The sequence below is a fragment of the Capsicum annuum genome, chromosome 12 (genome assembly GCF_002878395.1).
Source record: "Capsicum annuum cultivar UCD-10X-F1 chromosome 12, UCD10Xv1.1, whole genome shotgun sequence".
NCBI lineage: Eukaryota > Viridiplantae > Streptophyta > Magnoliopsida > Solanales > Solanaceae > Capsicum > Capsicum annuum.
Window position 1 is genome coordinate 6,887,024 of NC_061122.1, and position 12,313 is coordinate 6,899,336.

Below are 12,313 nucleotides of genomic sequence, written 5' to 3' on the forward strand. Positions count from 1 at the left end.
AAAATAGCACTCGAGAACAAAAACAAAAATTAACAATTAATGACTCTCTTAACAAGCATCAGAACTACAGTAGATAGAATGATCGATTAGGTTTCATAATACACAAAGATTCGTTGTCAAATGAACGTGAACAAGAACATCGAGTTTCATCTTTCTCCTGTCCCTCCCCTCCCCTACAGAGATGTTGCTCACAAAAACCAGGCCAAAAAAAACTGCACCAGTGTATTATATGATCCCTCAAATGTTCGTCAATCTTCAACCGTATGTGTGTGTGACCATATAGCATCTTTTCGTCGTTTGATTTAATCTTAAATCATCTATATTGAAAGAAACTAGATTCTGTCAGTATTGGTTTCTCGTTCTCTCTTCAAAGCCTCGATTTGATTCACTCCCAACTGTGGAAATCCATCAACGGCTGTATTAGACGCATCATTTGTTTTTTGATTTGGATCTTCACTAGGTCCTCGCTTGTCCTCAAATAACTTTCCAGTTTTCCCAATTGCAAGAATTAACTCGAGCTGTTTGTGTTGCTGGTCCTGTAGATGAGTAAATAACAAATAGGAGTCAGGTGAAGACAACTAACACAACTTCTAAAACAAATCATAGTTGATTAGATATCTATACTTGTACCATCAATATGCCATTTTAAAGTTGGCAAGAGTGTGCATATGCTAGATTAACACCCAAATAAGCAACAACATACTCGGTGAAATCCCACAAGTGGGAGTAGAGCATACGCAGACCTTACCCCTGCCACTGGAGGTAGACAGGTTGTTTTTGAAGGACCCTCGGCTCAAGTGTAGCAAATCAAAAAAGTAACAAAAAGGAAAACGGCAATGAAGAAAACATGGTAACTATAGGAAAGCAGTGAAGAGCATTCGAAAGGAACAGTAACGTCAGCAAAAATGTGTGATCATCGAAACACAATAAACAACAAATGATAACAGATAATAACAGCAAGAAACTACATGAATAAGGTTAATACTACAACAGATACGGTGCTCTAGACTACCAGTAAGCCTAATCCCATCAAAAAGCAAGCTAATGCTCCACTACCTACTAACCTTCTATCCTAATCCACGACCTCCATACCCTCCTATCTAAGGTTATGTCCTCAGCAAGCTAAAGTTGCGCCATGTCCGTGCTCAACACGCCATTTTAAAAAGCTATCAAGAACACAGTTGAAAATAATGGTCATTAACACCCCATGCTCAAGGTTTTGACCCTCTCCATCGCGTTTCGTATCTTATTCGAATTAGGGATTCAACTCTCCTTTTCCAATTTCACTCACCTCCCCGACAATAACTAATATGAAACGAAAAAGAAAGAGAGAATGAAATAAAAGCAAGACCTTTCTGAAAACCTATTTCATTCCAATTTTACAACAGCAATGAAAAGATATCATATTGAGAGGCTATGCTAAAACATATTCTTGTGCACCTTTGATATTCCCAAGTAGTGGCAACTTTCAATTCATAGCATCTTAATAAGCAAAAAGAAGGGTGCAGAAATGAAAACTCTCTTCAATAGCACTTGTATTCTTCTTTTTTCCTTTCCAATAAAAGAACTTTTTCTAAGCTTTTATAGAGAAATCAAATAATCAGAAAAAGAATGCAGGAACAATTGGAAGACCGATAAGACAAGAAGATAAGAGAAAAAGGATGCAAGTCAAACAATGAACAGGAAAACTTCCACCAATATTTTCCTACCAAACTGCAGATACCAGACTCGAAATATACGATTCCAGATTTTAAGCAAACTATGAACAGATGACCTTTTCTGGTTTGAACTTTTAGATAAGATGGTCAGAAACTTCATGATGGTACCACCGCAGACCCCCAAAGAAAAGACAAAAAGAAAAATGTTTTACGTGTTTGGCTCAGGAAAAATAATCAAGCTGACATGTGAAGGGGCGCGTTGACACATAATATTAATTAAGTAATTGAAAGTATGCTTCCATTTTAAAACACTATTTCAAAGTGTGCTCTTACTAACAGTTTCAGCTTTTAGATGAGATGGTCCGAAACATCAATAGAAAGAAATGAACCTTGGCCTAACTCAACCTTAGAAATGTCTAGCTCATACGGTGAGGATTTCCCAAGACCAAATATACTGAATCTACATTCCACAACTGATGTGGGACAACTTAACACCCCACCCCCACCCCCACCCCCACCCCCCTTCCATGCCCACGTTTGCCAACTAAAGCATGGAAACATAATATGGGGGCTCAATTTCGGGTAAATCAAGAATTCATGGGTCTGCCTCAGTACCATATAAAGAAATTGACATTGGACTTAAACCCAAAAGCTAGCTCATAAGGTGAGGATATTCCAAGACCAAAATCCACATCTCACGACCGATGCGGATAGCTTAACTCTCATCATGCACAAAACTGTGTTGAGCATATCATGAGTTGACGTCTAAATGGGTTAAACTTTAGAATCAGCCAATAAAGGAGATGTAGAATGAACCTAAAAGTAAACCCTCACATTGTACGGTAGACACAACCTAGAAAAAGAATTGTCTGATGGGAGCGCTCTTTATCATCTTGAAGATGTAAATCCACCGGGGAAAATTTTCTTGTAAAAAGAATGCCCCTTGGAAATTGGAATAAGCACGTGAATCTTGGAAAAGTAGTTAAACAGCAGTTACCTGCATTGCCAGAAGAACCTTTTGTATTTCACCAAGCTCCTTCTCTAGACGCTCACCTTGCAATGCCAATGCTCGAGTAGCCTCAGAGTTCTTTTGGGCCAATGTTGCAGTCTGGACAGAAAGAAAATGGAGTCACAACAATGCTAGAGTATAAGATAACACACAAAGATATCATCTGCAAGAAATGGTTAGAAGTTATTTTAGAAAAAAAAAACAGTGCTGTTAAAAATGAAAGCGTCAAAAACGACAAGGCACTCGAGGCTTTAAGCTAAAAGTGAGAGGTCAAACCTACACCTTTTCAAGATGAAGTGCAGAATTTACCCAAATACAAAAAATACTTATGACTTAAAAATTTGTTACTTATGATATCAAGTTGCAATGAAATTCCAGATTCATCAACTTCAATTAAACAAAATAAAAAGGAACCATTTGTAGCTCAGAATCCGAAGTGGTAAAAGAAAAGCAAGAGCAGTCATATACTAGGAGAAGAAACAAGCTAAAAAAGAAGAAATAAGAAGAAAGATATTTAGTCAAAAGTAGCAGAGAAACATAATCGTAGAAGAAGTAATTATGCACTGGCTTGTTTTTTTTTTTTTTGATAAAGAATTATGCACTGGCTTAGTGCAAGTTCATCTATAAGATCTCTAATTGCTTATTTTTAAAAATTAATAGTAGAAGAAAAGGCATGACATATACTACAAGAAAAAGAAGAAATTGACAACAAGAAAATGCTGAAATGTACATGGAATGGAATCCTAACACTCAAATAGCAAAAAGGCCCTATATTTCCTCTTTTTAGAGAATAAAGTTAGATTCGGAAAAGGTGACGTGACCCCTTCTATATAGATCATTTTGCTTTTGCACCTCGTCGTATAAAGGGGGGATCTCTAAAGCACATCACTTCACCCATTAAGGTAGGCAGAAAACTGTCCCTTCTGAAGGAGCTTTATCTCTCTCTTAAATGCAAGGTGACCTCGTCTGGGAATGACATTTGAGTATAATTTGGGACACCTCTCAACAAGTGTCTGTACTTGGTTCATCCTGGCATAACTCTCTGAGATATGTCTACTTTATGGTTTTGATGGTCAACAAGAGAGAGGGAGGGGGGCTTTCAAAGGTAAGCACTCCATGTAAGCTTGTTGGATAAAGTTATAGAATATATAATCAATCAAATATGCCTCAATCACACTTTTTGATGGGATGGAGTACATGAATTCTCTGTATACATTCCACACAAAAATTTAAATGAGGCAACTCTTAGCAAAAGAAAAAAAAGAGGTTAAGTTGGCATTATGATAAAACGCAGAATCCTTATTACAGCTTAACAACTAGAATATGCCAAGTCACTCTTGGTTATTTTCTCAGGTTTAAGTTTCCCAAGTACACTCTAGTGTTCAGGTAATTGTTTGTCCTACACTTCATAGAAGTGAGGCATACTAATATAAATGGATATTTCACCTAAAAATTTGATGGCTTACAATTAAGTTCAGTAAGCAAACAACACTACATTACCTTTTCTAAAGAAAGTTCAGTAAACAAACAAAAAGAAATACACATGGTTAACAAGTAAGTTTCACAAGCAAACAGACAGACAGACACTGAGGTCAACATTGGTCGTTTTGGGAAAGATAACGGAAATTTCTTCTTCTTTCATAAGGTTATCATATCATACAAAGATTAAAGTAAAGAACTTTATGAGTAAGAGATCAACATAATCAGATTTTATGATACATATTAAATAGAAAAATTGCAAATGTATGGTCTCTGATTCATTTTTCCACAAATCCATATATTATTCAGTTCAAACATTTATAAATCCAACCAAAGCATCCACCTTTAAACCAAGGATCCACAAACTTCTTTGCATTTTACAACCACCCAAACTCAGACTTATATGCTGCACTTAGTATATTACATGTGAGCGCAGCAACATCAAAGATCAAAAGCTAGTGGCAACCTAACTTCAAAACTTCAGTTATTGATATAGAATGAATACATCGACATGGTTGAAAATGAAGCTACTGGTGTCAACAACGAATCATGATTCATGAATCAATCATCTAATGATCATTCAAAATTTAAATAAGGACTTTCTAGCATGCACACGATGCTTATTAGAGATGACATCAGGGAAACAACATCGCCACCCTCTATTTATAGGATAATACTAACTGTATCACCAGTCTCATTTTGTGGAACGACCAATTTGGTGTAAACGCCTCGGTACCTCTTCTTTTTTCTAATTTTGTCTTTTCTTATTATTCAACCATCTTATTTTATCCTTTATCCTACTTTTTTCACAGTAACTCTATCCGTACCCTACTTTTCTTGTAGGTTTATCATTCAAATTGTTGATGTATAACATCATATAACGATGACGATACAATCTACCCAAACATTGTATTCATTAAAAAAAATACATAACGGTAGAATACAACACAATACAAATATGATACAATATGTAACAACCATTCGTGCTCCAAATCCATTTCACCTCATCATATGCTTAAAACAACATTATTGCCTAAGTAATGGGATCTTTAAGAGTCTTTCTAGTAACACGATATCGAATTCCCAGCTTCTCAAGCTGTCTCGATAGAACCTGAATAATCGTAGCTGAACTCCTCAAATCTTCCTCCACCTTCTCAATTCTTTCCAACAAATTAACCCCTTTTAAACCACCACCACTCCCACACTTAAAAAAATTGCTCATACAAATCCTCTTCCATTCCCTTCTCCTAATCACAAAACCAATAATCACTCCACTCACCAACACAACGCACTGGACACCTAACATCCTATTCCTAACCACTTCTTAGACCCCAAAAACGAAGAATTCACAACAAAACAAATCCCCAACTTACTTTTCTTTAGTAATTTCATTTTATCCTTTCCCTACTTTTTTGTAATAGCTGCTCTAGCTCCTAACCGACTTCTCTTGTAGGTTTATCATTCAAACTATTGATATATGACATTACGCAATGACGGAAAACGATACAATCCATCCAAACATTGCATTCATTAAAACAATACAATCTGATAGAATACAGCACAACACAATACAATAGGATACATATTTAAGCAATACGTAACAATCATCCAAACAAAATGTAAAACAACATTATTACCTCGGTAAAAACAAAATACAATAGGATACATTTTGAAACAATACGTGATAACCATCCAAACAAAAGTGTAAAATAACACTATTACCTCAGTAATAGGATCTTTGAGAGTCTTTCTTGTAACCCGAAATCGAATTCCCAGTTTCTCAAGCTGTCTCGATAGAACCCGAATAATCGTAGTTGAACTCCTCAAATCTTCCTCTACCTTCTCAATTCTTTCCAACAAATTAACCCCTCTTAAACCACCACCACCACTCCCTGACCTAGAAAAGGTATTCATACAAATCCTCTTCCATTGCCTTCTCCTAATCACAGAACCAATAATCACTCCACTAACCAACACAACACACTGAACAGCCAACACCCTATTCCCTAACCACTTCATAGACCCCAAAAAACAAGAATTCACAACATAACAAATCGCCACAACAGCTGAAGATAACAAACAACAAAACTCAAGAACTGTCAGTAAACCATCAAAATCAAAATCATACTCATACTCAGCTGAATTTTGACCATTTACAGTTCCCTCAGAATTAAAGGCCTTAACTTTAAATTGTAAAAACTCAATTTTTTCCAAATGGGGTTTTTGTGTAGGGAAAATTAAATGGGTTTTCAAGGGTTTAAGGATTAATGGGGTTGATTTTTTGGGGTTCTTGAAGTAAAAAGACTTGATATTAGAGTGTGAAATTGTGAAAATGTTCTGGGTTATGATTGACATTATTTGTAATTTCAAGAACTGATAAAAAGGTGAAATTTTTTTTCAATATTTTGGGATTTTAATTTTTAAGATTGATGATTTCATAGCTATGGGAAAAACCCAGTTGAGAAAATTAACTAAAAAATTCAGGTAGGTGAGAAGACGACTACTCTGAAAATACGAGGACGCTTATTGTTCGCACAGAGCTCACGTTAGTTTGTGTGTTTTTGAGGGGTTAAAATGCACCTGATTTGTGAAATGTTTTATATACCTCTCCGTCGCCTGCTTCTCCTGCCTCTCCTTTCTCCATAATTTTATTATATTATCTTTAATTAATTATTATAAAATCATCTAAGTATATTAAAAAAATTAATAATATTTAATATTAAATTTACTTAACATTTTATAGGAGATCATTTAATTTTTTCTCATAAATATTTTTGTATAGTAATTTTATTATATCGCTTCTAATTAGACGTGTCTGCTTTACTGTTTCAATCATAATTTTACTATATCATTTCTAATTAATTATTATGACCATTTAAGCATTGTATCAATTAATAATATTTGATAAAAAAGATAAAATAGAAATAAAATGATAAGTTAATCAAAAAAATTTCGCAGGTAGTTTTTATAGTAATTTTTTTCTATATCACTTTTAATTAGTTGTTGTGAGTTATTAAGACACGTAACTTTACTATATCACTCATAATTAATTATAATATTCATCTAAGCATCATGACACTTAAATTGGAATAGAAGAAAAAGTATTATACATTACAATAATGTGAAATTTAAATTATTTAAAAAATATAATTGACTATCAATGCACAAAGATTTAAACAATGAGAGCGATATATATTATTGAAAAATTACTCAAAAAGTATTATAAATTATAATAGTTAACAACTTAAAATATCTATTAAAAAACTGTTATATGTTTTTAAAATATATTATAAATCTCAATAATTAAAATAACTTTATTTTTAAATATTCGTTGGGTCCGTGCCTTGCACGGGCTATTGGTGACTAGTTTCATAATAAGACATTATAGTACCTTCAACTTTAATAAGTTTTTAAGTATAAACTAAATAAATCTCTTCCCTAGTGAAGCTAATTACTTAAAATCTCTGTTATCTTTCTCTTTCCCGAAATTGAGAAATATATTTATGCATTAGGTCGTCCCTCATACATTGTTGGAATGTATGAGAAAACTGATTCGTCTATATTTATAGAAAGAGAAATTTGCTACTATCTTTCTCTTTCTTAATTAACGTCATTAATTACGGATTATTATGTAGTGTATGATTAAATATAGTAATTGAAATTCAAATTCAAAAAAAATCTAAAACATCACAGTAAATTTTCTTCCTTGTTGAATTATATTCTGAAAAAAAAAAGGGCCCTCAACTGCTTTCTTCAATTCTCAAAAATATCAATATGAACATCCCCATATTGTTGAGTCATTCGGATATTTGGGAGTCGATAATTATTTATCAATCCTACAAAAGTGATGCAATTATTATTTCGAAAGTATAACATTCTTGAAATTGATTGCTACAATTGCGGTAGAATTGAATATTGATAAAGTTCGTAAAAGAATTGTATATTGACGAAGAATTGAATAAGCAAAGGAAAATTTGCATCTAATATAAATGGTATATTTTTATTTTTCTCAGACTCTGCATTCTAATGAATGTTCCAACATTTAATTTCTTTATTTATAGATCTTCTTTCTTTTTATTTGTTTATTTCCATCATCCACACAAATTTATATTAAGTATTTGAAAACGAATCAAGTCAGGATTAATAGTCTTTTTGTTTAACTATTAGGAATTATTTATTGGTTTGATTGATTTGAAAGTCGAATTGTGTAGAACTTATTGAATGGGAAAATATTCATTTTCAAGAATTTTTCCAATTCAAGGCTCAAACATAACTTTTTACGTAAGAAAGGAGAAATCTTATTCATCCAACCACTATTCTTGTCGCCAGAGTTGTCAATATACTTATTTAATATTTAATATGAATCAACTTGACATTGAAATGTATAAATCAACTATACATTTAAGTATCAACATTATATATGTATACTTCTGTTTCCTTATCAGAAATTATAATGTAACCTTATTAATATTAATACTTTCTAATCGTATAATACCAAATAATACATAAAATGCCTCTTAAATGTAATAAGAACTTCTTAATAACATAATGAAATATATAGCAGAAGAATTATATTATACATTAGTCTTCAAAAAATAACTAATGTATAATGCCTGATATATTATTACTTTTACATTAAAATATAATCTTTCAAAATGTATAATATCACACTATACATATAAAATATTCACCTTATACATTAGTTATCTAAAAGATTATAATTAAAGAAAAATAGTGTTATTGTAACATTACATTGGCTACACAATAATAAGTATAAAAAAAGAATTATTCAATTTCCTTTATTACATGAATTGAAAGTGTTCATCTTCAATTCCAATTATAAAAGTGACGCAAATAGGAGCGGGATAGGAGAGTATTAACATTACATTAGCTTGATTATAGGCGTAAATAAAGGAGCACATATATGGAGCAGAAATCAGTGCACTAAAACAGGAGCAAAATATGATACTTTGATATGTATGAGGGGATGAGAGATCGAGAAAGAGTGAATTTAAGGGATTTAAGTAATTACTTTGAGATTTTTGTAATTTCTTTTTCAACATGGAATTTTATGTAATAAGGTAAAGTTACGTTGTGTATATATATACATATATGTAATTTTTAGTATTAATAACTTATGATAAGGAGTGATTTATCCTCCCTTTCTTAAAATAAGATTTTTTTTTTATGTGAATTCAAGACTTCAAATGTATGGATTTGCTGATTTATGAGTGACACCATTAAGGCACTCACGTGGTCGATAATTCGATTGTTTAACATAATAATACGAATCTTTTCTTTGACTTAATTAAGGAAGAATTGGTTCTCTTCTGAGTTTCACTGGGCACTAAAATCGCCAAGTCAATCTGAGAGTCTCGCTCTGAGTCTAGTTATCACATAGGGGCTCGCTAGTAGAGTTATGTTGCTTTGAGTCGCACAATTAATGCTACCATGGCGTTATGTTGCACCTGATGATAATTTAAATTAGTCAAAGTTTAAAGCATATGCGAACATAAAGTGAGAAAATGAAAAACACTTCTCTCTAATGTGTTTGATTGAAATTTTTTTTTTTAAATAAGTTTTTTATTTTTCTAATATTTGGAAATCATTTATCAAAAAAATAACGGGTGAAAATCATTTCCCCCCTCAAGTTTACTTTAAAAATTAAATTTTCCCCTCTACTTTGAATAATAAGCATCCTCCCCACTTTTACCTTGATAATGTCTATTTTAACCTTGGCATTTGCAATATTTTCTTATAGTATACATTATTTACTTTATTCAAGTGTTTATATATTTTTATTTAAATTTTTTAATTTAACCTTTTTAATGAACTTGTCACAAAGATAATTTTTTTTTTTAATGATTGTTATTTTACTGAGATAAATCACAAGTATTTTTCGTCCCCCCTTCCCCCTCCTCTTCAACTATACCCGAAGTTGTTATGACACACGTAAATTTTACGGGGACTCTATTGCCTAAACTCATCTTTTTTATATTTTATGCTCCTTTTTGTTGACATAATGATCAAGTATTGGAATTTTTTTGTACTCATTTTGCGTGCTAACTTGGCTAAAAGGAGTACAAAAATATTTTGATATTTGTCAATCAGATCAATAAAAATGAGTTTAGGTGGTAATAAGCTCCCTTTAAAGTTTAAGTGTGTTATAGCAACTTCATGTATAGTTCACGAATACCTTATACCTTATCTCTTATTTTACATGCATTAAGTGTGCGTGCAATATATATATATATATATGCACATTCTTCTTTACTTGTCACTTTCCATTTTTTCAGGTCAATCTGCATAAATTTTAAGGGAGGAGAATGTTTATTGTTTAAAGTTGAGGAAAAATTTAATTTTTAAAGTAAAATTAAGGGGAAAAAATGATTTTCACCCAAAAAAAAAATAAAAAAAATATCACCTAGTCTTCCACTCCTAGATTTAGTTATCCTTTCACTACCAACAACAGCAAATCAAATACCCAAATCTAACATCTAGAAATGAGCCGAAAAAGTGGCTAAAGTCATTAGTAACCCCCTAAACTTGTTTGCATTTTTCATTTTGACATATTAATTATTTAAGATTTTTTCCTATTGAATACTTTGTAACATTCAAAAATGAGTTTTAAACTAATATCATCTCTATTTTCTTATCTGTGCTTTCATTACCTTCTTATGGTTAGAAGGATCGTTCTGATCATTCAGATAGGATATGAAAATTTTGATTTTGATTTTCCATTTTTAGATTGAAGAAATTGCAATCTAATTCAGTTAAACTTTGATTGAATTGAATTTTTAAGTTTGGTTTTGGATTAATTATTTTGGATATTTAAGATTTTTTGGTTTGATTTTGAACCTTTAACGCAGGCCATAACAATTAACAGTCTGAATTGACATAATAATTTGCTTCTTAAAATCTGTAACTTTCGAGGGTCAATTTTTTATGATTAAAAATGATTGAGGTCACTCTGATGCCCCTGCCAAACAATTCTTTATTGGACTTAATACTTATTGTCATAGAGTAATAATATATTGGACCTTTAAAAATTGAACCTATTAGTATTGGGCACATTTGATATAGGCAGGGCTAAATATATAAGGTATAAAATTTTCGATTTCAGGTATTCAAAAATATGCAGTACTATATCAAATATCCAATTTAAAATCCATATATTTCAAAAATAAAATCTGAAGTCTAATTCATAATCCAAAAATCTAAATCAAATATCCAAAATGTTTGAATTTCGGATTCGCCAAACTATGCCACCTCTACTTATGGTATTCCATTTAACAAGAAACAACCCTTAAGTTTCAAACATCCTTCTGTTAACTTTTCCATTATTTTCTTGCAGAATAGTTGAAATTTTTAGTAAGTATTAGTAAACATGTCGTTATATAAATTTTTTTTTACATTTTCTTCTCACACATCCATTACACCTATTTGCAAATACATGACACGTGTTTCAACACACGTAACTATTCCCCCCCCCCCCCCTCACCCCCTCCATCTCTCTAGTTCTTAAAGAATGCATTCATTTATAGACAAAATCGTGCCACCCAGGTTATGGTGCTATAGTTGCAACTCGCAAGCTGTGTTGTCGAGTTTTCACATAGAACCAAGTCCTTACATACACTAATGATTCCACTACTATATGTCATTGGTTCGACAATATAAAAGTTCGACGACACATCTTGCTCATATAGCACCATACACCTGAATCATACAATATTGTTTTCTTGATGAATGCATTTTATCGGGGCAACAACAAAAAAAATCTAGAGTAAAAGCATCTTTACTTTGATGATTTAGTTGAAAACTGAAAAATATCATCAAAATTTAAAGGATATAAATGTATAATAGAACGGTAAATGTATTTGCATACTTAAAGGTGTGAGCAAGGTAATGTAGATGTATTATGGACAAACATCAGAAATATAAGAGGTTTGACACCTAATTACAAGGAACCTCCTAAAATTAATATTAATCACAAGATATACCGAAGTAACCATCCTAGTCCCTAGATACACAGGCCAAATTTCGAATGTATTTGAAATACACAAAAATATAGGAGGTTGTTGTGTCCATTACTCTTGTTTAAGCATGAAAACTGTAAAACTTGAATGGTTTAGGAGGATTTTTATGTACTATCTCTGATTAAATTGAT

General features: G+C 32.0%; 1 protein-coding gene across 1 annotated transcript; it reads right to left on the bottom strand.

The window, feature by feature from the left end:
• Positions 1 to 12: 12 nt before the first annotated feature.
• On the bottom strand, positions 13 to 6,781 carry LOC107851147. The gene is made up of 3 exons (XM_016696073.2): positions 5,869 to 6,781; positions 2,656 to 2,766; positions 13 to 536 (listed from the first exon to the last, which is right to left on the bottom strand). The coding sequence occupies exons 1-3, from the start codon at positions 6,499 to 6,501 to the stop codon at positions 333 to 335; spliced, it is 948 nt and encodes a 315-aa protein (XP_016551559.1). The 5' UTR covers positions 6,502 to 6,781; the 3' UTR covers positions 13 to 332.
• Positions 6,782 to 12,313: the final 5,532 nt, after the last annotated feature.

Bases quoted from the DNA above. Each gene is read 5' to 3' on its own strand.
- LOC107851147 (XM_016696073.2), bottom strand. From the start codon at position 6,501: ATGTCAATCATAACCCAGAACATTTTCACAATTTCACACTCTAATATC. The intron at 2,767-5,868 runs GTAATAGTGTTA...CTTTCTGTCCAG, and splicing joins TCAAAGATCCTATTACTGAG to ACTGCAACATTGGCCCAAAA. The intron at 537-2,655 runs GTAACTGCTGTT...ACTCATCTACAG, and splicing joins AGGTTCTTCTGGCAATGCAG to GACCAGCAACACAAACAGCT.